The sequence below is a fragment of the Phocoena sinus genome, chromosome 7 (genome assembly GCF_008692025.1).
Source record: "Phocoena sinus isolate mPhoSin1 chromosome 7, mPhoSin1.pri, whole genome shotgun sequence".
Lineage (NCBI taxonomy): Eukaryota > Metazoa > Chordata > Mammalia > Artiodactyla > Phocoenidae > Phocoena > Phocoena sinus.
This window is the reverse complement of record NC_045769.1, coordinates 55,814,101-55,840,961: the sequence shown is the minus strand read 5'-3', so window position 1 is coordinate 55,840,961 and position 26,861 is coordinate 55,814,101. Positions and strand designations below refer to the sequence as shown.

Below are 26,861 nucleotides of genomic sequence, written 5' to 3'. Positions count from 1 at the left end.
AGTACCTGGGTTTTGTTTTCCTGCAGTTTGTATTCTTTAAAGAATGGTTGCGGGGGAGGTGGGAACGGGGATGGATTCCACATAAGGGTTACTGTTACATAAATAATTAAAATACCTAATTCTTGACAGTACAGTTCTAAGCACATTTTTACCTTCAAAACCCAACCGAGGGGCTTCTCTGGTGGTGCAGTGGTTGGGAGTCCGCCTGCCGATGCAGGGGACACGGGCTCGTGCCCGGGTCCGGGAAGATCCCACATGCCGCCGAGCGGCTGGACCCGTGAGCCAATGGCCGCTGGGCCTGCGCGTCTGGAGCCTGTGCTCCGCAACGGGAGAGGCCACAGCTGTGAGAGGCCCGCGTACCGCAAAAAAAAAAAAAGAAAGAAAGAAAGGCTGCTGCAGAGAGGTCCCTCTCTAGAAATTGTCTTCTGTAGCACTTTCAGGGATACCCAGGCCCCACCTCGCTGGGGCTAAGGCGAGCTTCTTACTAACCAAACGGTTGGATCCTCCTCTCTGAGTGAACCCAGGCCCAAATTGCATCATGGCCCATAACCAGTGCTCAGATCACATGAGGGCCCGGCCCGCCCCCTCCCACCTAGTCTCATACTTACCACAGGGCCAGCTGCTCCGTCCTCCGCTTCCCCAGAGAACCTTTAACGTCAACTGTGCGGCGGCTCGGCCAAAGCGTGCGCCCCAAGTTCAAGTCTGGCTGCCCGGCAGCTGCAGCGCCTGGTAAGGCCGCACTGAAACGCCGGGCCTGCATGTGCTTCTGGTGGACGCCAGCCAGTGGTAGGCGGGGCTCCATCGGCACTGCTGATTGGCTCCCAAATCCCACGGAATCGCAATTCTCGCAGGGGCCTAAAGCTTCGCGCTGCCGAGCTGTCACTGACTGAGTGTAAATGTGACAGAGTAAGGGTCCGGCTTCGTTTGTTTCACTTTTACCTAACTGAAGAGTTAAATTATCTATGTATATTCACAATATGTACCAGCTCTTGCTTGAAGTAGGAATCCAACGTTTTATGAATGGTCCGTTAGTATTTGATTGCAGGAGTCAAATCACGTCAATAAATGAATAAGGCAACTACTTATTCTGTGGGCAAGACACGGTGCCAAGCAACTCGTAAGGACAAACACTGACCTGAAGCGCCAATTTTCTATGAGTTATAATACAGCTGGGGCAAGATTTCAGTACATTAAAAGTTAAATCATTATAAATGAGCTACATAAAAAGTGCAATAATACAAGAACGGACAGCGAGGTTGCAAGCTGCTCGTTAATAGCCAAAAGAGCAGAATAGAGTGAATAGAAACAGAGAGAGAATGAGCGAGGGAGGAAGATATAAAGGAGAGGACTGGGAAAGCTATAAGAAGACGAGGGTATTGAAGGCAGAAACGTAAGAAAGTCAAAGTCGTGTTTAGGAAAACGTGAGAAGGAAAAGTAGTTTACCTGTGGTTACATAATTAATTCAGTGAAATGTGAGTGGTAAGGCTGTAGCAGAGAAATAGGAATATTAAAATAATTTATTAAATTTTGTGTAATAGGTAAGTGTGAGATTTACCCATATTCTTGTTCTCTGGAGCTCTGTCCAATACAACTTTCTGCCATGATGGAAATATTCAGCGTGGACACTGTCTACTAGCCGCAAGTAACTTTGAGCACTTGAGGTGTGACTAATGTGACTAACTGATTTTTTTTATTTTAATTAATTTTAATAGCCACAATTACCAGATGGTTGAATGAAACTACTCCAAGTGATACCTATGTGTTCTGTCCTGTGAGCTACATATTTAAAAGATGTATTTCATCAAATTGAATCAAAAGGGGAAAAAAATCTGGTGTTAAATATTATTCTCAAACTCAAACAAAGCATGCAAACTCAAGAAGTAAAAGGAGACTATTGTTTATTGAGTAGCTACCACAAGCCAGGCTAGGTGCTTGCATATATTATCAGTAGCCAGTAGCCTTACAGGATGGGAAAAAAATGGATACTCTGGACCATATTCCTACAGAACAATCTCAAAGTTACTAATTGATCACCAACAAATATCAGTGGTAAAATCTAGTAAAAATTTGCAAATAAGGCAAAACATTTTTACTTAAATATAATGTATGACAACTAATCTCAATAACCAATAAGCCTCATTGTAAATAGATCATAGTTTGGAGAAATTTTGAAAAAAGATGACAAGAATTTACTATTTTATCCTTGCATTTCAAAAATAAGTTACAATACAATCTCTCATTTTTAAAAAAAATTAGTAAGAACTTCAGAAGAAAAAATTTCAAGGGAAATCTGAATTTCATGTGAAATTCAGTGTCTATCATTCTAATGTGTTTATTATTCTAATAATTGTGCATTATAGGCTATGTGTTTTATTTAATTTAATCTGCAAAGGCCCAACATATCTTTTCTCTAATATAAGACAAATTAATAAACATCCTTTCAAATCTCAGAATTTTCAGCTGTTTTAGTTACATGTGATTCAAATGTGATTTTATATGATTTGAAACATGACAAATTTGTCATTATTGAGTGATGAAAATGTTCTACAATTGTGGTGATGGTTGCACAACTCTGTGAATACTAAAAACCATTTAAATGAACACTTTAAATGGGTGAATTGTGTGATATTTGAATTATATCTCAATAAATCTGTTTAAAATAGACAAGTCAAAGAAAGATATATTTACTATAATTTAGTAACTTATAAGTAAATTTCTTATTTTCAGTGAATATGTGGTATTTCACATGATTAAATGGTAAAGAAATTTTGCTTTCTCAGCATTACCCAATATTTCTGATTCTGGTTTTGTTTTATCCAATCTTTTATCCCTTCTAAAATAAAATTAACTGCTCTAAAATTTTCAGGATACCAATCGGTAATCTTGTTCTACTAATAGAAATTTCCCAGTAAGTGCAGTTTAAGAAAATTATACATTTTCCACTAGATGGCACTGGTGGAAAATAGTATTGCTAGAATCCACACTTTCATCACATCAATAAAATTATTACATTACCACATTGTTTTCATTCACTTTGATTGGTCTGGATAAGATAAAGAGAAGTGGAAAGTTAAGATAAGATACTTCCTTAACTTGCTAAGCTCCAGGGTAAACAGAGCCCTCATTTTACAGATGTGGACCGTAATACAAGGAGAAATTGTCACAATTTTGTGCTAAAGCCTGAGTGGAAACCCAGAATCCCTAACTTTCGGTTGCCATCATACAACTATACAATATCAAGACTGGGGGAGTGGACACCATAGTGAAATGGAATAAGAAAATCTCCATCGTGCATTGTATGCATATTATCTTATTTGATTACTAAGCTATTAGCTCCATATATATTGTCTCAAATAATCCTAACTAGACAAGCCCAATCTATTAACTTCACGAGGCAAGGAGAGTGATCATTTTGTTTAAGACATATCACTTGGGTATTGCACAGTTCCCAACACATAGTAGACAGTCAAAAACATTTCTGGCTTAATAGAATGGATGAATTAATTAAGCTTGACAACTATGCTATTTAGTTGGTAATATTATTTCTACTTTACAGTTGAGGAAACTGAAGTTGGAAGCATGAGGTAATTTGTCCAAGCTCACACAATTCAGTGACAAAAGCATTTAACACAATCTGATATTACTTTGCATTATATATTTTCATGTAAGACTTCCACAATAGAAAAAAAGCTCTCTTAGGGCAGCCATCATGTCCTTCCATTTCTGCATTGTATGTCTATCTCCTTGCACAGAGCCTGGCTTACGGTTGGCACCCAATGAACAGTATTTACTTATTTTCATTCATAGTAACCCTGGACTTGAACATTTAAGAAGCTCTGCTCCTGAACCATTTTCTGGTTTGTTCCTTTCACTTCATTCCAGTGCCACTGCCTTGTTTCTGGATTTCTGCCAGTTTTGTGCTGACCTCTCCTCAAGGCCCATTAACAACAAGCCTTAGAAGTCAGTACAGATTTCCCACTTTGCTTGCACCTTAGGAGTTCTCCTAGTTCCACAGCTGTGCGCTGCATTCTTTCTGCCCTTAAACCTCCCACGGTTGCTTCTGGGAGTTGAGTAGATCAGAAGATGGAGTTGTTTCTGGTTTGGGCTCTGTTGTTTGTTTTTCTATTACCTTTTGCTACTCCATGGGCCCCAATTCCTCATCTCAGTTTTCTCAACAATGAGGCTGGAGTTGGATGATCAGCTCTAAGGCTGAACGTTTTAACTCAGTCCTATAGAGCTGTTCTAGTGAGCTTACGACCAAGGTGGCAAGGTTGGGGGAAGACACCATGGGCTTTGGGAGTGGGGCAGAGCCAGCGACGGGAAAGCACGCGCACCAGACACTTACAACAACAGGGAACCTGGATCACACACCTGGTGCGTGGGCCTTGGCTCCGCGGGATTGGCGCCGTAGACTGCGTCAGGCTCCCCCGGGCCGCTAGGGGGCGCAGCAGCTCCCCGACTCCAATGCCGGCACCCTGCGTGTTCGGCCTGCGCCGAGCCCCAGACCCTTCCGTCTTCCGGAAGCGGACGCGAGGCTGGCTGCGACTGGGTGGGCAGCTGCTGCAGTGGCGGGCACGGCGGGAGCGAGGAGGAGTAAAGGGGTGCGGGCCTGGCTCCCGCGCCGGAGTGGAGCACCATGGACGAAGCTGGGAGCTGTGCGAGCGGCGGAGGCTTCCGCCCGGGCGTGGACAGCCTGGACGAGCCGCCCAACAGCCGCATCTTCTTGGTGATCAGCAAGTACACGCCCGAGTCGGTGCTGAGGGAGCGCTTCTCGCCCTTCGGAGAGATCCAAGACATATGGGTAGTGCGGGACAAGCACACCAAAGAGTCCAAGGGCATTGCATTCGTCAAGTTTGCCCGCAGCTCGCAGGCCTGCAGGGCCATGGAGGAGATGCACGGCCAGTGCCTCAGCCCCAGCGACACCAAGCCCATCAAGGTGCGGGGGCCGGGTCGGGGTGCCCCCGGGGGCGGTGTCAGGCAGCGGTAGGGGTGGTACATCCGCTCGTGGGGGCGGACTGGGCAGCACCTGGCATTCCGGGGTCGGGGTCGGGGAGGGGAGGAAGGCGTTGCAGAGAGTGTTCTTGCGGACCCCCTGCCGGCAGGGCTGCACTGGGGTGCGGGGGGATGGGGGATGCAGAGAGAACGTCCGCTCCCGGGTCGGACCAGGCGTCTGCGGCTACTCCGGCTGCAGAGCTGCGGTGCCTGGACAGCCCCGCGCCCCCGCCGTCGCTAATCCACCGCCCAGCTCCGACCCTGACCTACTTTGAGGACTTCTCTGATCCTCCTCAGACCTCGCGGTTTACCGTGTATAAAAACAAGTAACTTTGCTTTTCCTCAGGTAGGTAAGGTGCTTAAAGACTTGATAAAAGTACATGTAACTGTGGCCCTCCCTTGTTAGCCATTTTCCCAGTACCAAAGTATGCATGTATATAATTTATATTTATTTATTTATTTATTTATTTATGGCTGTGTTGGGTCTTCGTTTCTGTGCGAGGGTTTTCTCTAGGTGCGGCGAGCGGGGCCACTCTTCATCGCGGTGCGCGGGCCTCTCACTGTCGCGGCCTCTCTTGTTGCGGAGCACAGGCTCCAGACGCGCAGGCTCAGTAGTTGTGGCGCACGGGCCTAGTTGCTCCGCGGCATGTGGGATCTTACCAGACCGGGCTCGAACCCGTGTCCCCTGCATTGGCAGGCGGATTCTCAACCACTGCACCACCAGGGAAGCCCTGCATGTATATAATTAAAAAAAAAAAAAAAAAAAGAGCCAAATCATTGTGATGGCAGTGTAATTGTATTAATATTAAATGCCTCTTTGAATACTCTTAATTAACAATGGTGGTACTTATATTAAGTTTCCACACTTAACTTGTCTGTAAAATTAATATACTGACACAGGGCAGGAAGGGTGATTTTGAGGGTATTTGACTTAATCTTTCCTTTTAGCACAGAGCCAGTGCAAGGTGAACCCTCAGTACCTCTTCTTTGTCCATAGTAGCAGTCTCTGTAGGCCTTTCTTGCAAAAAAGAGAGGAGCCTAGGAATACACCAACAACACATTAGACAATAGACATTCCCTCTCCTCCCACCTCCCAGACCCTCTGAGTCAGGACAGATCATCAATGAAATTAAGTGTAAGGCCACGGTATATACTAGATCAGGGGGTGGCAAACTTTGTCTGTAAAGGGTCAGTAAATATTTTAGGCTTTGTGAGTCATACACAGTCTGTCACACATTCTTTTTGTTTTTTAACAACCCTCTAAAAATGTAAAAGCAATTCTTAGATCACGGGCTGTAGAAAAACAGGAAGCTGAAGTTTGTTGACTCCTGCACTAGGTTGATAATTTTCATCTCCTTCCAATTATGATCTTAGCAGGGAGGATTTTTTTACTTTGAATATAGTATAACCACAGAGATCTCAGAAACTCCCCAAAATGCCCCAAATTTGAAACCTATAGACCCCCCCCTTGCCTTCATTAAATTCCTACAAGAGAAGTAAAAGTTCCAGCACTAAAATGTATCCCCCGCTTTTCACCACAGAGAAATTAAATGATTCCCAAAGATAATTAAAGCTTAAGTTTTGTTTTTCACATTTTTGTCCTCTGTTTCAGCCAGAGGGTTGTTGCACTAGTGCCTTAGCTAGACAGTCTAAATTCTTTCTTCAGCAGCTTCAACTTGGGCTGTCTTTTGCTGGAATGTAGTGGGGTTTTTTGTTTTGTTTTTCAGTATTTCCAGTTAAATTAATTCACCTTCAGTGTTTCTCATGTACTTTGCTTTTGCAAAGTTCCAAAGGCCCTACAAGACAAATAAGAAAATTTTAATACCAGGCCTACAGCCAGAAAAGATTGTCCAAATGAGACTCATTCTGTGAGTGATCAGCTACATTATCTTGAGGAAAAGGGTAAACCTAGAAAACAAGAGAAAAATCTTAGTTCTTAGCTTTGCAAGAATTTAGAGCCATAGTCTGTGAACATAAAGTCTCAGGAGAAATCATCCAGTAGGTGGTTGATTATTATACATGTTTTCTACTTAGATATTGTCATCTTTATCAGAAATTTGAAATGCTTCAATATTCTAAAATTTAAAAATTTGTGATCTGATGGCACCTCCAATCACAAATCTTACTTGAAAACTCTTTTTTTCTCCTAGTGTCTTCCTGTACTTAAAGGTTCCCTCTTTGTATTTCCCTATTGACCATCCATTACTGATACATGCACTGGACTAACTTTCTAGTGGGCCATTTCTGTGTTACTTAATACTCTACTACTAATACCTTATACAGTGCTTGGCATGTGGTATAAGTTTATCAAAGGAATAACTGGAAGTAGATGCTATCTAGGGGTGTATCTCCAGCTGTATCTTGTAAGCAAGGTTCTACACCTCTGTGACACCTGTTTTCCAAGCAAACATAATGACCCTATTTTTCAATATTTCTAAAATCCCATGGCTCTATAAATTCTTTGTCCTTTTAGTTGCTCCCTTCTCCTCTGGAATTCCATAGGTTCAGGTTTTCTCATACTGAATGCTATACAGCCCCCCTTTAAAGACAAAGAAGAAGAAGAAAGGAAAAAAATACTCAAGGGCCCTGTCTGGTGATTTACATTATTTTTATTACATTTCTACAAGTTATAAAAAATAAGAGTAGCCATTAAAATTCTTATGCTTGTAGCTCTAGAAACAAATCCACAATCATAGTTAAAGATTTTACATTCCTCTGGAATAATATAAAACCAAAGCAATTTTATGAATTAAATTAAAGCAATACCACAAAGCAAATTAAATTCCAGGTAATAATCTAATGTCACAGATAGTATTTCAATAAAACTAAATTACTAATAGAAAAATAGAGCCTCAGTCCATTCTGTGCATTTTCTTGCTCACATAAGTCATTCAGGTGGTAACTGAGATGATCCAGAATATGGTCATGTTACCTTTTTTTAAGGATTAATATTAGAAAGCAAACAATTAAAAATACGACCATCTAGACTTAAACCCAACTGTATCAATATTAAATTAAACATAAATTGGCTAAATACTCCTATTAAAAAGCAGGGATTGTCAGGATTTTTTTTTAAAAGGCCAAACTAAATGCTGTTTGCAAGAGATGCACTTTTTTTTTTTTTTTTTTTTTTTTTTTGCGGTACACAGGCCTCTCACTGTTGTGGCCTCTCCCGTTGCGGGGCACAGGTTCCGGACGCACAGGCTCAGCGGCCATGGTTCACGGGCCCAGCCGCTCCGCGGCATGTGGGATCTTCCCAGACCGGGGCATGAACCCGCATCCCCTGCATTGGCAGGTGGACTCTCAACCACTGTGCCACCAGGGAAGCCCAAGAGATGCACTTCTAAGTATAAAGATACAAAGAGGTTGAAAGTAAAAGGATAGAAAAAGCTGGTGTGATATCAGACAAAATGCTCTTCAACAGGAAGGGTATTAACAGAGAATAATTTCCTAAAAATAAAAATATCAATCAAAAAGTACATAACAATTCCAGATGTTTATGTAACCAATAATAGAGCTTCAAAATACATGAAGCATTATTTATAGAACTAAAAGGAGAGAGAAATTCATAATCAGATTTTTACACTCCTCTTAGTCTCTGATAGAAAAAGTAGACAAAATCAGTAAGGATATGACATGTTAATAACACTATTAATCAACTATATAATTGACATTTATTGAACACTACCCAACAAGCGCAGAGTACATGTTCTCTTTCAGTGCACTGACTATTGCACTGACTGTTGCTCTCTTTCAGTGCACTGACTATTGCTCTTGGTAAAGAAAATACAAAGGAAAAAAGAATTCGGAAAAAAAGTGCAAAGATCAGTGTTATCTCATAAAAAGTCATTGCAATAAAGATTGCTTTAGCAAAATGTTTTTTGATAAGACGCTATTACATTGCATTTAACCTAACATGAATCCCATACTAATAATGAAGTAAGTATTCTTAAGGAGTAGGAAAACAGTTGACTGATATTTCCGCATTATTCTTTGGGTTTTGTTTGTTTCTTAGGTTTTCATTGCTCAGTCCAGATCATCTGGAAGTCACCGAGATGTTGAAGATGAAGAACTTACAAGAATATTTGTTATGATACCAAAGTCCTACACAGAAGAAGATCTACGGGAAAAATTTAAGGTACTTAACATTTTCTAATCAGCTAGGGTTCTTGATAACTTACAGTCTTACATTGGTTGTACAATTACTAAATCTTGTTTTGTTTGAGTTAGATCATTAGATTGGTGGTGGAGAATTAAATAACTATTTTTAAGTCATCTATTTCAATCTAGTTATTAAATATTAAAACTAAAATAAGTTAACTTTTTAAAAATATATAAAACCTGGAAAATATTAATGATGGTGTTTTTTCCCCCCATTTAATAAAAATTTCAGGAAAATGAAGTATAAAGCTCAGAGTTTTAAGTAAGGTCTCATACGTAGTAGGTGATGGAGCCAAGATTTATGCCCAGGGTGTCTGAATCCAGAGCCTGCTCTTGGTCTTGAAATTTTCAAAGCACCCTCTTAGCACTCCTCTCTATTGCCTCTCATGGAGAGGTGGGGCAGGCAAGCCTGAGTGTGTGAACTGTATTATCTCACATTTGTTACAAGTCTGTGGCATGTTGATGAACTTATTCACAGAAAGACTTATCCTCTATAGTTTTTGTTTTAAAATTAGACCTCTGAAGGAATTATATTTAAAGAAAAAAAAAAAACTACCTACAACTCTGAACTATAGCTAGATTGTAGTCAATGAAATTTGGAGACAATTTAAAATTTCTTTTTAGCCATTGACTTTTATAAGCAGTGACACACTTTCACAAAAACTATTAAAAAGCAATTTTTAAATTGTCTTGAGTTGTAATTTTTTATTCTTTTTCTACTAATCTTCCCAGTACTGAATCATGTGGACAACAAGCAAGAAAGAAAACAAGTAGTAAAAAGTAATTTTCAAACTTCCTCTATCCTACCCCAACCAAGGATTGAATAAAATACTTCAAAAATAACAAATACCAAATATATATATATTCCATACTTCCTCCAATAGTAAGAATAAAGTTTTTACCTTATGTACTTATAAACTTTTATCTTTCTCTGAGTGAACAAATGTGGCATTTTTAAATACATATATAGTAGTTAAGTTACTAACGGTTACATAAAAATTTTATAAAATTAATAATAAACAGTAAGAATTTATATCCCGTATTTCTTCCAACATTAAAAGTAAACATTTACCACATATTTCTCACATGGAGTATTAACTTTCTGCGTGAACCAATGTATTTTAAAAATGTACTTCAAGAGGCACTCCTTCAAAAGTATACACAATCATTTATGTTCGTGTTAGAAGGCAGATAAATAATTATAGCTAATATTTACTGAGTGCTGACTATGTCCCAGACCCTCTATATGCACTTTAGGTGTACTTGCTCTTTTAACCCTTAAAACAACCCTATGAGGCAGGTACAGCTATTAGCCCCATTTAACAGCTAAGGAGATAGGCAACTGCCCAGTTAATAAGTGGCTGAACCAAGATTGAAATAAAGAAGGTTCAATTCCAGAGCCTCTGCTCTTAACCAACACTGAGCAAGACTTTGGAGCTTTCCAGACCATGTACAAATTTTTGCTCTCCCTCCATGACTTTGGCAAGTTATTTGATTTCTCTAAGGCCCAGCTTCCTGGTCTGTGAAATAAGCAGTATGATATATATATATCCTTGAAGGGCTGTTATAACAATAAAGTGATATACGTAAAGCAAATGCTCAGTAAATAAAAAGTATCTTTATTTTGGTTATGTTATTATTTGGTTTTATCATCATTATGGTTATTTTTCTAGTGCCTCATTAGTTTGTGACATTTTTATTCCATTATTAAAAGTAGCTATAAATTCTGATTTCTTTTTTTGTAAGCAAGAAGAACAAGTAAATTTTAAGTTAGTTCTGAAATCTGTTCAGTTATTAATTTTGACTCCTCTAAGATCATTTCTTTTAACTCTCATAGGTGTATGGAGATATCGAGTATTGCAGCATTATTAAGAATAAAGTAACTGGAGAAAGTAAAGGCTTGGGCTATGTTCGATACTTAAAACCATCACAGGCTGCCCAAGCAATAGAAAACTGTGATCGAAGTAAGGATGTGTTCATTTATCATTGTAATAGACATTTGAAAAAATTCGAATTATTCTAATTATAATCTAATACTGGTTTGTGCTAATAGCCATACCTGCTAATTTAGTCTCAGCAATGGGAGTTTAAATATATATAGTCCTAGGATGAAAATAATTTGGGGGCTGTGATTAGGCTTTCATTGAGGCACTATCTTAAAAAATATGAGCAACTGCATTAACTCAGTGAAAATGCTGTTGTCCTACTTTGGTTATTATTTCTACAGGTTTTTGGGGTTTATTAAATTATTTAGAATTTTAAGTATTAAAAAATTGACCAACCCTTTCAGGTTGGGTTTTTTTTTAATATTTATTCTTTGTATTTTAAAGAAATTCAAGTATTCTGTAATATTTGTTTATATTTGACCTAAACCCTAAATAGAATTAGGTATACTAATAAACATATAAATAATGATAGGATTTTTAAGGTTTGCTAGCATTGTGAAGTAAATGCACATTGGGTTAATTTCAAGGTAGAGTGACATTATTCGGATCTTCTGCTGTTGCTGGTGTACATTCTGAAGAATAAGAATTCTAAAGAGGCCAAGGAAAATATTCTTTGTTGTCATACTTCTAGTTATATTGACCCTTAGAAATGAGATGTAGAATAATTCAATTAGTGGGTTTCAGGATATTATAAAAATAGATACATACTGAAAATGATTATTGTTAATCAGTAGAACTCTTAGATAACCCTAAGGTATACACCAAAATTTTCTCTCAGATCCCTCTAAATTTCTCAATCAACCAACATTAACTGAGTACCTATGGTATACTCACCAATATAAGTAGAGGGATACAAATGGAATATATAGCAACGCTGGCATTTAAGGAATTGACAGCTATATTGGGTAGCCGAGATCTAATGGGCAAAAAATAGTTAAGGAATAATCGATTTTTTAAAGCTCTATGTCTTATTTATCTGTTGCTGTCACCCCAAGTACCTAGTACTGCTGTTAGTAGTACTCGATATAGTAGTGTACTCAGTTGAGTAGTACTCAATTAAGATTTATTGAGATCTCTAGCAAAGATACTGCCATTTATAGTAGACTCAATAAAAATTTGCCAAATGAGAAAATGTTCAGAATTATGTGATATAGCCTATCAATGGTGAAAAACAAGTGCACCAAATGAGCATGGGAATACATCTGGAGGTAGGATTTGCAACTGGTGTAGAATAGGCAGGGCAGAAGATGAGAGCAATGTTAGTAAAGACACAGAGCTAGAAATAAACGTCTTTGCTTAATAGCGTGAAGGCAACAATCTGAATAAAGCTTGGTATTCCTGTTGAGAAACAGGGCAGAGTAATCTAGGTACATTGGAACCGTACACGGGAGGTGATGAAGAGTTCAAGCTTAGTCCACATTAGAAAATCCCTTGTAGATTGTTTTAAAAGGAGAAAAATAACAAAAACTGTTTCAGCACAGTTGATCTAACCACAGTATCAAGAGTGGATTTCCAGAGGAAGAATTCAAAGAGGCTCATTTTATCCTTTTTGGAACCACTGAATAATATGATGAAAGCTGTGAACCTTCTCCCTTGAAATATGCCCATGTGCACATATGAATAAGCATGATGTTTAAAGTTTCAGAGGGTTCATGAACCTTCCCACCTTTCGAAGCTCATTGTTGGACTCCTAGTTAAAACTCTCGATCCAGAGGCAAAGCGATCAGTTGAAGGGTTGTAATTAATTGACGAGAATCTAATTTTAAAACAGAGGCAGGGAAGTTGGAGTGAAAGATAACATCTAAGTATATTTCAAAGGAAGAATCTTGATGACAGCTGGGTATGAAGAAGCACTATTGGATTTTGATGTTGGAAAGCCTGAGAGAATGAATGATGATGTCATCTGTCATAGAGGGAGACTGGAAAGGATAGAATAGAATTGCTGATCTTTCATGTCTACATTGACCCATAATTTGGGATTCTTGCTGTTTCTCATTTACTCCTTGCCATCTTTCAAAAAGCAAAGAAGTAGGTCTGGTGGAGATGGTTGTTTGTGTAGATTTTGTTTTATACAATTATAAAACTAAGTCAAGCACTAGCAATCAAGTATATTTGTAGGTGTGTTAAATTTGCTATAAAGTTTGAAATTTATGGATTCTCTTTTTCAGGTTTTAGGGCAATCTTGGCTGAACCTAAAAATAAAGCATCTGAATCCTCAGAACAAGATTATTATAGTAATATGAGGCAGGAGGCTTTGGGACATGAACCTAGAGTGAATATGTTTCCATTTGGTAAGTGGGCTATCTTTACTTTAATGGCATAAGTAGTGTATGCAGTCTGATTTGGAGGGGTTTTTTTTTAATACTCTTTTATCAGCAGTCTGAAGTTCACGTAGTGAATAAAAGAATTTATAGGTTTTTTTTCTTTTAAGAAGTTGGTCATGACACCTAATGTCATTATTTAATGCTTATTTTGTTTAACTTATTTCCAATTATAGTTTTTTGTGGTTAGTTATGGATTATCTAAGTGTTACACTATGTCACTGTCAGTGGCAGTGTTACACTGCCATTTTGGGGTTGGGGGGTGAGCTGCTGCTTGTAGGCAGCTGACCAAGAAATATGAAAGACATATACAGTTATCCCCTCAGTATGAATCCTAAAATTTTATCCCTAAATTACTGCTGCTTTAAAATTAGGGCTAGAGAAAGGAGAGGAATGACAAAAGTAGAAGTTAGAAAAGGGGGAAAATGAGTGATGAAAGTAAGACCTGTAAATGTTATTCGGCATAAACTTCCCTTTAGGTGAAACACTTGCCATATTTTGCAGTTTTGCATAGTAAACGTATTCCTGTGAAATTACACTACACAGTTCTGCTTATATTTCTGTATCAAGGCAGGGAAATGGGGAGAGTTGTCTGTTTTCTTGTCCTTGTCTCTCCTGATAGTGCTGATGACCAAGAGCATATTACAAAAGACAGTGCCTTTGTTCAATGCAGAGGACTTAATGACACTTCATTTTATTTTCTAGTATCTAAAATGTTAAATGAATCTCTGAATGTATAGAAATTTAAAGATTTGCTTTTTTTTTTATATTGTTGGAGAACAACAATCTGAATTTTCAAGTTTTGACAAGAATGACAACAGAGGCCAGGAATCCATCTCCAAACGCCTGTCAGTTGTATCAAGAGTTCCTTTCACTGAAGAGCAGCTTTTCAGCATTTTTGATATAGTACCAGGGTTGGAATACTGTGAAGTTCAACGAGATCCATATTCTAATTATGGTAAAAGTAATGTCTGTATTATTTTTTAATATACTGTGTTTTGTTAAACTGGCTTTCCTCCAGTGGCACTTTTTCTTTTTAATTTTTATTGGAGTATAGTTGATTTACAGTGTTGTGTTACTCTCTGCTGTACAGTAAAATGAATCAGTTATATATATACATATATCCACTCTTTCCTAGATTCTTTTCCCATATACGTCGTTACAGAGTATTGAGTACAGTTCCCTGTGCTATACAGTAGGTCCTTATCAGTTATATTTTTTATGGATAGTAGTGTATATATGTCAATCCCAATCTCCCAATTTATCCCTCCCCCCACCTTTTCCCCCTGGTAACCATAAGTTTGTTTTCTACATCTGTGACTCTACTTCTGTTTTGTAAATAAGTTCGTTTGTTCCAATGGCACTTTTTATGTCAGATACTGTTTGTATGACAGTTTTTTGTTTCTTTTTTCTCTACCTTAAACTTTCAAATATAGTGATACCTCAATAAACAAATCCCTGGGAATACATCTACTTTATAGTCATTTATTTTTTTAAAACTGTTTTAACGCCCATAAAATAGAGCATTCTCTGTTTCCAGTTGTATAACAAAAATACTTTAGAATAGGGTCTCTTTCTGTACTTCTCATTAATGCTAGGCAAAGTGATAAAACCTTTAAAGTTTTCTCCTCTTCCCTAAGTCTCTTTTTCTTAAACTTTATACCTCAAAATGGAGCTCCTTCCCTTTTCAAGCATTTTTCCCATTTCAAGCATTTTAATTGCCCTACTTCTCTCTCTGCTTCTCCCCACTCTTAATAGCAGCAAGACTCTAATGTCAGGCATTTGAACTTGGTAACTGGTTCATTGATTAAACCTATTATCTAGTGTTAGGTTAATCCATCTTTGTATTCTTGTAAGCCTTTTGATTTTTTTAAGGCTTTTTTTTTTTTTTTTTTTTTTTTTTTTTTTATGCGTTACGCGGGCCTCTCACTGTTGTGGCCTCTCCCGTTGCGGAGGACAGGCTCCGGACGCGCAGGCTCAGCGGCCATGGCTCACGGGCCCAGCCGCTCCGCGGCATGTGGGATCCTCCCAGACCGGGGCACGAACCCGTGTCCCCTGCATCGGCAGGCGGACTCTCAACCACTGCGCCACCAGGGAAGCCCTTAAGGCTTTTTTAAAATGCCCTAGTGGCGTAATGGGAAAAGGTTGGCATTCCATTTTGCAGCCAACTCAGGTGCAAATCCCAACAATGACACATAGTTGTAAGACCTTAGCAAATTGCTTATTCTATCTAGTCTCTCTTTCCTCATCTGTAAAATGGGATTATTAGTACCTTCTATGCCAGGGTTAGATAAGAATTAGAAATAATATATATAAGATATCTACTGCAAGTCCTGGCACATAACAGGCACTCAGTTTGTTGGTTTTTAAAGAATTGGAGGTGAGGGGTGGTATAGAGAAATCATACTTGGCATCTCTTCCAGTACTATAGATATACTTGATTTAGTCATTTTAGGGTGTCTTTTTATGGATGTTGAGGGGAAATAGATGAGTCAGATTATATAGACTGACCGACCTAGAGTGTCCACGCCCTTCATACAGACACTCCCACATAATCAATATTACTCTACCCAGCACTGGTCTTTTAGCAGGACCTACTAAAAAGTCATTGACCTACTTTGTACCATCTCCAACTTTAACCCAGTCTTATGCTATCTGTCTATTTTTTTTTTTTTTTTACTATTAATTTATTTATTTTTATTTTGCCTGCTCTGGGTCTTAGTTGTGGCATGCAGTATCTTTTTTTTTTTTTTTTTTTTTTTTGAAGTAAGCAGGCCTCTCACTGTTGTGGCCTCTCCCGTTGCGGAGCACAGGCTCCGGACGCGCAGGCTCAGTGGCCATGGCTCACGGGCCCAGCCGCTCCACGGCATGTGGGATCTTCCCAGACCAGGGCACGAACCCGTGTCCCCTGCATAGGCAGGCGGACTCTCAACCACTGCGCCACCAGGGAAGCCCCATGCAGGATCTTTGTTGCAGCATGTGGGATCTTTTTTAATTGCGGCATGCAGGATCCTTTTTAGTTGCAGCTTGTGGACTTCTTAGTTGTGGCATGCAGACTCTTAGCTGTGGCATGCATGCAGGATCTGGTTCCCAGACCAGGGATCGAACCCGGGCCCCCTGCATTGGGAGCTCAGAGCCTTACCCACTGGGCCACTAAGGAAGTCCCTGCTGTCATTCTTTGTTGTGACTCTAAGGTGCACATTTTGTGGGTTTTGGCATATCTGTTATTATATTCATATGTAATTCTATTTGTTTTGTATTTTCTTTCCTTTTTATCTGGTACTTGGAAATGTATTTGTTCCTTTACCTTCTCTATTGTTTCTCTGGTTGGATGTGTATGATAAATATGTGTATCATTGGAACACCTTTTTATTAATAGAGGTATTATATAGTTAGAATCCTATTTGAATTAGTTTTATGTGTTCATTTGCTCCTGAGTTTCAATTTCATTAAAATGTTGAGATGCTTAGATTTAGAGAGGAACATTAAATTAAAACATTGTTATTCCCAAAGTGAGTTATAGTATAAATGTATTGTGAAAACCTTTTGGTTGTGTTACAAGCTCCTGGGCTTGCCATGCAAGGGCTCCTGTATAAAATTTTCCCCCCCTGTAGCATCACCTTCCTGAATTGAAATCTATCCCCTTAGCTAAAAGGTCTTCAAAGGAATGTGAAATATGTGACTTTTGATCCGAAACCCTCTGTTCCCCTGCTTTTTGGTTTTACTACATATATCACTTTTTCTCTGTCTACCACTTCAGCTAGCCAAGATGACTATATATTCTTTTCATATATCACTTCTCATTTAATTTCTTACTATGATAGGGAAAATTTTAGAATTTCAAAGTATATTTCAAAGAATGAAAATTTTAAGAAAAACTGGTTGGCTTTTAGCTGTATCTCTGTCATATAAGAAAAGCCAAGATCTTAAAATTAAATTCATTGGACAGAACTTAAGCTAATGATACCATTTTTTAAAAATATATCATGTTCATATTTTTACCAACATCTGGTTTATACTTTGCTTCATAGGAACACAAGTATTGAACACATGTATAACAGAACTTGGTTTTCTGACACATTTGATTATATATTTACTAATTGTGTGATATTAGTGTTCTTCTCTATTGTTTCATTCTTATGGCAACACAAACTTTAGATACTGAATCTGCTTTTTTTCTAATTCCCGTATATTCTCTGCTTTGTTTTAGGTCATGGAGTGGTTCAGTATTTTAATGTAGCATCTGCTATTTATGCAAAATACAAGTTACATGGATTTCAGTATCCTCCCGGGAATCGGATAGGTGTTTCCTTCATTGATGATGGGAGTAATGCATCAGAGTAAGTACCATTCCAGGAGCTAGCCTAAAGCCAAGCTTTGGATATACGTGATATGACTTGGAGAATAAAAATAGAATTGACCTCTCAGGTGAGGAAGTCACACAAAAGAAGTTACTGTTTAGAGACTGAATATTTCTAGTTTTCTGTGTATTACCAGTTCTTATCTCCAGTCTCCTTAGAAAAATGGCAACGCAGATGGTAGCTGCACAGCTTGCATCAATGGTGTGGAATAACCCAAGTCAGCAGCAATTTCTGGTAAGTAGGTAAGAATTTAACCTTCACAGTAGTATAAAATAAATGTGGCCTTTGTTTATTACCTGTGTAAGAAAATTTTCAGAGATATAGTAAAAGACCACATAGGTGCCATGATACACATCTCTTTAGCTCTTGACTTAAAAATCCCTAAAGTGCAGTTTTTCTTTTTTTTTGTTTTGAACCTAATTCTTCAACAGCAATTTGGAGGAAGTTCTGGATCACAGCTGCCTCAAATTCAGACAGATGTTGTACTTCCGTCATGCAAAAAAAAAGCCCCTCCTGAAACTCCGGTGAAAGAAAGACTTTTTATCGTGTTTAATCCACATCCTTTACCTTTAGATGTACTAGAGGATATATTCTGGTAAGATTTCAATTCCACAGAGTTACATTTTTAAATAATATAATTTATTTAAACCAGTCATTTAAGCAGCCTTGCACTCTTGAAGCTTCCTGTGTGCGGTACCTTTCAGGTACAGATGATTCGCTCTCTGGTTTAAAAAAGTTCTTATTTATATCACCTTTTAAAATATATAATTATTTCCTTCTCTTCTTTGTTACTTACATGTCATAAGTCTCCACACAGAATTTCCTTTTATTTTGTTTTGAAGACATAAAACATGGAGTATTGTTTTGAAAAGTTGCATACATAGAATGAACAAATCATTTGTTTCTTAATAGAAGATACATCTGTATAGACCTGTCCTCTAGAATTCAGCTGAACAGTGCTTATTAAGCATCTTCTATTTTGTCAGCACTCTATTGGACCCTTAGAGATTATATAACTACATTGAGTAAACAATTACTTGATTGTAGGGAAGAGTGTGTGTGTGTGTGTTTGTGTGTGTGTGTGTGTGTGTGTGTATGTACGTACGTATATAAAATAAGTGTAAAAAGGGGAAAGACTTGTTTGTTTTTAATGTAACTTCTTTAACCTTAACTTTTTCTTTTTGGTCTTTTTCCTATTTGCCTTACAATGTTAGCGAATTTATTTAAAAGATAGATAGAAACTTGTTAAAGAACTTCACAAAATATCAGTGATGTGGTTCAAGTATTTTGATTTTTATTTAACCAATTTATTTCATTTATTTTTTTAACCTCTCCTCTGTACCAGGCAGTCACTGTGCTAAGTGCCAGAGACATTGTGTAAACAAACATTATATTATGTAAACAAGATGTAATAGTTCTTGTCCTCTTAGAACTAATCACATGTAGGAGACAGATAAGTGAATAGGAAATTACAACCTAGAGAGGTTGTGTGGTGAAAAGGAGTATTCAGTCTGTGAAATACATAGGAGGGGCACCTGCCTTAGAAACTCAGAGAAGACTTATTGAAAGAAGCAAGGTATAGTGGAGGCCTGGAGGATACAAATAATTTAACCAGGGAAGAAAGCTGGGCGTGTGGGTGGTTATGCCTGCCGGAGAGAACGTGAAAGGAGGTTGTTGGGATATGGGATTTGAGAGACTGAGGGAAGATGAAGCTGCAGAGGACAAGGACCCAAGTCAAGAAAGGCCCACAAGCTATATTAGAGAGCTTGTCCTTACCCTGGAGGCATGAAGAGCAGCTGAAGGGACTTTTAGGGAGGAAATGATCATATTTGTGTTTTAGAAAGATCACTCAGAAGACAGGATAGAGAATAGATTGGAGAAGGATAAACCCAGGGGGCAGGTAAACTAGTGAAGAAGGTATTAGAGTAAACTAAGAAAAAGATAATGATGGTCAGAATGAGGAAAGAGATCTGGGTGATAATGAGGAGAAATTGACTGATAGAGGAAATGTTTAAGAAGGAAGATTGACATTATTAGAGATTGGATGTGGGAAAAGGAGTGAAAAAAGGAGTCCAGAATGGACCCCAACTTTTAGACCTGAGCATCTTTACTTATCAATTTCAGTTGATCTTTTTTTTTACTTTATTTCAGTCGTTTTGGTAACCTGATCGAAGTTTACCTTGTGTCAGGAAAAAATGTGGGGTATGCCAAGTATGCAGATAGAGTAAGTGCTAATGATGCCATTACTACTTTACATGGAAAGATCCTGAATGGAGTCAGACTTAAAGTTATGCTGGCAGACTCCCCAAGAGAAGAATCTAACAAACGACAAAGAACTTACTGATTCTTGAGGTATGCTCTTTTTAACTAAATTCTAAAACACATTGGCTAAATAGTGTAACGAAAGGAATATGTATAGAGTTTCTTTTTAAGGATTTACAAGTTGTTGGTTAAAAGCACTGTGGCTTAAAAGCACTGTGCTGATAATTTTACAGTATATTTTTTAAACTTGAACTTTTTTTTTTTTTTTTTTTTTTTTGGGTATGCGGGCCTCTCACTGTTGTGGCCTCTCCCGTTGCGGAGCACAGGCTCTGGACGCGCAGGCTCAGTGGCCATGGCTCACGGGCCCAGCCGCTCTGCGGCACGTGGGATCTTCCTGGACCGGGGCACAAACCCATGTCCCCTGCATTGGCAAGCAGACTCTCAACCACTGCGCCACCAGGGAAGTCCTAAACTTGAACTTTTTAAACTTAAAAAATGTTTTTGATGTTTACTGGGAGAATGTCTATCCTATAAAATAAAATCAGATTTCAGTTTAGAAAATTAAATGGTATTTGTGTGTGTGTCTGTGTGTGTGTGAAGGTCTTTGCTATTAAGAATTGGACTTTACTATATGGTTACATAAACTTTAAAATTGGAATACTTCTAAAGATTTTTAACTTGAACAGTTAATGTTTTGAGTTATGAATTGAGGTAATTTATGACAGTCTTTATAAAGAATGTCTTGACATTCACTAGTGAAATGCCTAAAAAGCAATACCAAATACATTAACCCTTGAACAGCCCAAGTTTGAGCTGCATGGGTCCACTGTGGACATGTGGATGTTTTTCAGTAGTAAATACTACAGTACCACATGATCTGAGGTTGGTTGGGTCCGAGGTTGATTGAATCTGTGGATGCAGAACCGTGGGTAAGGAGTATCTGCGTGTATGGAGGACCCATGATAAGTGATCCTCAGATTTTCAACTGTGTGGAGGGTAGCCACCCCTAACCCCCACATTGTTCAAGGGTCAATTGTAATGCATCTTTTTGAACCTTTTGAACCTAAACGTTGGTGTTTTTCTGGACTTATATTTGTGAGTTTGTACATTAAAACTGCACATTCAGAAAATACTCTCATGTGCATATATGTATTTTCAAAAATAACCTTGACAATTTCCAGAAACTCTTGTCACTTATAAGTAATGCTACGTACAGCCTTATGAATTCCTTTCTCTTTTAGTTTTAAGAAATCAAACCTAAATTTCTATTTCTAGGACAGCTCACATCTCCACGGTTTGGAGAAACATTATTGAAAGTTAGAAATGTTCGATTCTTTCACTTTTTCATTCTGGAAATGAATCCTGAGTTTCAGGGGAAGCTGAGAGCTTCCCCATTCCCACACACACCAGCTTCCCAAGTCCGCTGCTGGTCAAATAATAGCAGTTGGCAAGTACTTTAGAGTCAGTTTGAAGTTACTTACTTGAAAGCAATTTTCTTTTCACCAGGTTTTCTTTCTGACCAATTATGAGAACTAGGAAGTATCAAAATGAATTGTCTGAATTCTAACTGCTGATGACCTTTCCTCTGATAGAGCAAGTCAAGTAATTAGTTCCTCCTTACAGAAGGCAGTTGTCAATAGGAAGTGCCTTTTGGGCCCATTATGAATAATCTCAATTTAGAAATGTTTTATTTAATTACAAAATCCACTCCCGTTACTTCATACAATTCAGAAATATAAAATTTGCCAGTGAAAAGAATTAGCAAGTCTTTCTTATAACAAAGCAGTTTTTTGTGTTTGCAAATAAAACATTAAGAACTGAATTCTCTTTACACAAGCTGTCTTCTAAAATAGCATACAAAACTGCTTATTCATGTCTGTGAGTCTTTCAAAATATAGATAACAATTCTTACTCTTACTCAAAGAATCTTTGTCCTTAAAAAAGGACAATAATACTAACTTCTTAGTATGGGGAAAATATATAAATTACTCCTGTGATTGAGCCTTTTTTAAAATAATTATTTATATAGTATAGAGAATATTAGACTTAAAATCAGAAGATCTGAGTTGGAGTTCCAGCTCTGACACTTAACTATGATTTGGCAGATCTTTTCACCTTTCTGAGGCCGAGTTTTTCCATAGGGTTATTGAGAGAAAATGAGTCAGCAAAATTCCTTATAAAATAAAATTTTAATATGCTTTGAAAGTGTGAGCTAAACTCGTGCATTGGTGACTTCAGTGAAACCTTTATGTCATCTCATCAAAACAATAAGAAACTAAGATTAATGATACAAAACTACCTTCTAGCCAGCAAGTGTGTGAGAATGAAGCTTTATAATATCACGTTTAAGTGATATGCATTCATCCAATTCCCTACATTAGAGGAAGTGCATATTCCTCAGCATGACTAGTCATGAAATATAAATCTCTCCTTTGTCCCTTTATTGAGCTGTTATACATATTCAAGGCAAAGGTAAAGTGGGGTCAGATTAGTTGAAAATGGTAGGACATAATGAACTATATTGGTTTTGAATGTCTTCTAGTTGCAGCACGGCTTTTTTTATTTTTGCTTCGAATCCCCATTTACCATGGACTTCATAATGAGATTCACCTCTTTTGTTGGTACGTTAAATAATATATTATTTTAAGGTTCAATAAGATAGTATGAAAGACTTTTCTAAGTTTTACATGATTGTAACCATTGAAGATTTTAGGGGAGATGGGGGCCACTTTTTCATTTGTTACTTTAATTTTAAGAGAACATGAACGTAACTACTCATGAAGGCTAGTTCCTTTTGTCTCTGAGGAATAAGCCTAGGATTAACTGAGCCATGACTAGGAAATAGGAGAAGAAACTGGTCTAAGAATATCACTTTGAAAATAGCTGAGTTCTATTTTGAGGTGGATCTGATGTGCAAAATATGTTTCTTCTTCTATTTGAGGAAAACAGAAATTTTAGTATTTTAGAGCATCCTGATTTTTGTGTGTGTGTTTTTTTATAGGTCCATTTCCTTCTTTTTTAATCACATAAAACGGTTTGTACAACTGTCACTTTTTTCACTTCCTATGTTTTCTATCTTGACATATTGTTTTGAGGAAAATCCCTCTGAATTTTATCCTTGTCCCTCAATTATGATTGAACAATTATGGTTAGTTGAGTTTAGCTACCCAAAAGTACAAAATATTTCAGCATACATGCTCTAGTTGGACTCATGGTTAAGAAGACAGTTACGAACGCCCACTCATCAGCCTGGTGTGTAGGGATAAAACCCAAAGCTGTCATCCTCACATGCATGATTTTTGTTATTAATTTACAACATTTTCCCTCCAGAAATTCAGTACCCGCTTGCATCATCCTTCTGAGTAAGTTTAGTTTTGCTTATTTGGGGGCATCTATGATTAAGTAAGCAGGTAACATTGGGTATACGAAATAAAGGAATAACTCCTAACATTTTTAGGTATACTATATACAACAGCTATTTCCTTTCAGGTGATGATTTTCATACTTGTGTTGTGTTCTTTCTACAGAACAAAGACTAATGACATAATCCTCAGCTGACTGACTGAAAATGTGACTGGACGCACTCCTTGTGGACAGTTGACAGCTTTTTTTTTTCATATACCTGATAGTCTCTGCACAGCATTGTTTTGTCTTGGGGAGCAGGGATTGTTGACATGTATTTTTAAACCACACGTTAATGCTAAAACTAATATAGTAGTTGTTTCTTAGAGCAATATGTTGTTATGTGTGGCAGAAATAAAGTTTTCTTTGCTTAACTAAATCATGCCTTATTTATGTAAAAGATCAGAAATGAAAAAACTTGAAAGTCAGTGTTTAGAATTTGACTAAATGACATATTTCATTGATTTTGAGATGCACATTTTTACACTTCTGACATTGGAAATATTTTGATATCCATTACTGTAATTGACAACCTCTTTTTCTTTCTTAGTGGAACATAAAGATGCTGTTTTCAATCAGTTGCATCTTAGATTCAATAAAATATAATTGCTACTCAACCTACACATATAGACTGGCTCCTTACACTTACTCTAAAGCAAGAGCCCAAAGACATATCATTAGAAATGATTTTTTTATACCAAGATACAACAGTTTGTTGGTAATCTTGTACAGATCTTTCAAGATTTTTTTTTTTTTTTAAATTTTTGGCTGCTGTGGATCTTCGCTGCTGCAAGCGGGCTTTCTCTAGTTGCGGCGAGCAGAGGCTACTCTTCATTGCAGTGTGCAGGCTTCTCATTGTGGTGGCTTCTCTTGTTGTAGATCAGGGGCGCTAGGTGCGGGCTTCAGTAGTTGTGGCACGTGGGCTCAGTAGTTGTGGCTCGTGGGCTCTAGAGCGCAGGCTCAGTAGTTGTGGTGCACGGGCTTAGTTGCTCCACGGCATGTAGGATCTTCCCAGACCAGGGCTCGTACCCATGTCCCCTGCATTGTCAGGCAGATTCTTAACCACTATGCCTCCAGGGAAGTCCCTTTCAAGATTTTAGAGCAGTGGTGCTAAGGGAAAAAAAATTTAAGTTATCACTGATAATATGTTTAAATAAATATCAATGGCTTTGGTAGGTGGACATTTTCCCTTTATAAGTACAGAACATAATGGCCACTCCAAAAATATGATATATAAGCAATTTTCAGTACAGACTATGATAGGAAGAATAGTCATTTCATAAAAGATTAAAAATGAGGAGCCTACTCTGCTTGTATTTTGAAAATCCAAGAAAAAATTTTTATCTGCTCTTGAGGTGAATGATATGTATCAGAAAAGGTATATCTAAGTCAAGAGTTTGGCACCTTAAAAAAAATAGACATTAAATGGCATGCAGTTGTTAAAACATCACTTAATTACCTCCGCATTATGCCTTTCACATCCTGAGTTAAATTAAAAATAGTGAAAAGATTAAAATCACTGAGCATAATAGCATATTTCATACTTGGACATTTCTCTGCTGAAAAATTAAAATCCTTTTTTTTTGAATCAGTAATTTTAATAAATTTAGATAAGAAAATATCCTGTCTTATCTTCCCAGGCAAGACTTAATGAACAAGAATTGAACCAAGTATCTTTCTGTGAGCCAAAGGCCATATTTTAAAAAGGAATCAAATGGGTCTTTAGAAATGAAAAACTTAACTGAGGAGAGTTGAGGATTAATTACCAATAGATTTATTCATCCCAAACTCATTTACTGCACACATAGTTCCATTTTCACAGATTGGAATTAAATTGTGCCTTGTAGGTTATCTGGCTCTAACACTCAAGTAATGCTTGAATTCCCCCGAAAATATTCCTGCCAGGTGGTTGATCTAAATATGTAAAAATGGGAAGCTCCCTACTGCCTGCCTAAGTCCATTACATCTTTGGTTAATCCCCATAATTGACATAAACCTGATTCCCTGCAATTTTACTTGTTAAAGTTTTTCACTGGACCCTGTTGAAGTTAGCTATTTCACACGGTAGCTGTCATATACCCTCCTGCCATCCACTGATTTTCTAGTGCAGATTAAATGACCCCAAATTTTCTATTCTGCATTTAAGTTCAGGTAGCCAGTTGCAGCAAACCGTCGTGGTTTCGGTGAAGTGCCTCGTCTATGTTTATTTCCTTGAGTCCTTCATATAAATTCTGAAAAAAACATGTATACATGTATACTCTGTCTACAAAACAGTTCTTGGCTTTTACAGTGTGAGTTTCTCTTGTGTTTTCTCTCCCAATTGCATGCCTCAGTAAATAATGGTTACTTTGGCTTCAGTGTTGCATTTAATCTTACTCGTTTAGCCTTATTCCTGCTTTCCTGTCTCTTGCTTGCAGTTTATCCCTAAAACTTTAAAAGCCGGAATCTCACATTTTTCTTAAAATGAGGAAATTCTAGAACCTAAGAAATAGCATTTAATAATCTAGTGCTTATGTCTTCACCTAAATGTTTACTTCTCAAATGCACTTTTGGTATATGAATATAATGTATAGATATTTCGATACCATGCATACGTCAGTTAATAAAATTGCCAACATAGTGGGGTTTTTATTAGTTATGGGTTTTTTTTACTTAAAAGAAAATGCTAAGCAATACAGATCAATAAAATGCTCTTTCAAATAAGTGGTTCGCATAATAACTAACATTTAAAATAAAGCCCAATCAAACTTGCTTGTAAATTTATTGTCAGGTCTTTTACAGTAGATCACAGATGCTGAAAGCAGCTATCAGATTTGCTCTTCTAGAGCACCATGTCCCAAACTATGTTCCTTGAAATAGTGTTCTCTTGAGAGAAGTCAATACGTATTCTTTAGGAAAGAAATTTTCATGGTCCAGTATATTTAGGAAATGTTCAGTTATTTATTAGTTCACAGGTTTTTTGACCATGAAGCTTCCGGGGGCCTTTAATATGCTAATGTACCCCATCCCTATATCTCTAAAAGAGGACCATAGTTTGCACTGTGAAATAAGTATGTTTTTAGAGGCACTAGTGTTACAAGGAGTAGATTTTAGGAAAGATCCTTCTGAAATATAGACTGTTTTTTATTCATATGATATGGTGCAGTTTTATTTACAAGTTGTTTTTTTTCTGTTGTGGCCTCTCCCGTTGCGGAGCACAGGCTCCGGACGTGCAGGCTCAGCAGCCATGGCTTACGGGCCCAGCTGCTCTGCGGCACGTGGGATCTTCCCGGACCAGGGCACGAACCCGTGTCCCCTGCATTGGCAGGTGGACTCTCAACCACTGCGCCACCAGGGAAGCCCTACAAGTTTAGTTTTTTTTTAACTTTTTTATCCCACCCTTGATAAAAAGTTAATGCAAAATACTAAGGAAATTA

At 37.8% G+C, this 26,861-nt stretch overlaps 1 protein-coding gene across 6 annotated transcripts in view; it reads left to right on the top strand.

Annotated features, from left to right (window-relative positions):
- The first annotated feature begins 4,510 nt into the window (after positions 1-4,510).
- RBM45 (RNA binding motif protein 45) overlaps positions 4,511-26,861 on the top strand; it is a 28,091-nt gene continuing 5,740 nt past the window's right edge. For 2 of the 6 annotated variants that reach the window (XM_032637367.1, XM_032637366.1), the window contains exons 1-9: positions 4,525-4,936; positions 9,008-9,130; positions 10,991-11,117; positions 13,268-13,390; positions 14,193-14,378; positions 17,631-17,760; positions 17,931-18,015; positions 18,213-18,376; positions 19,933-20,133. In XM_032637367.1, the coding sequence (XP_032493258.1) occupies positions 4,637-4,936; positions 9,008-9,130; positions 10,991-11,117; positions 13,268-13,390; positions 14,193-14,378; positions 17,631-17,760; positions 17,931-18,015; positions 18,213-18,376; positions 19,933-20,125 (1,431 nt within the window). In that variant the 5' untranslated portion in view covers positions 4,525-4,636 and the 3' untranslated portion in view covers positions 20,126-20,133. Of the gene's footprint in view, positions 4,937-9,007; positions 9,131-10,990; positions 11,118-13,267; positions 13,391-14,192; positions 14,379-17,630; positions 17,761-17,930; positions 18,016-18,212; positions 18,377-19,932; positions 20,134-22,585; positions 23,406-23,570; positions 23,820-26,861 lie in introns of those variants that run through there. The other 4 variants (XR_004350711.1, XM_032637369.1, XR_004350710.1 and 1 more) reach the window with 4 other exon arrangements.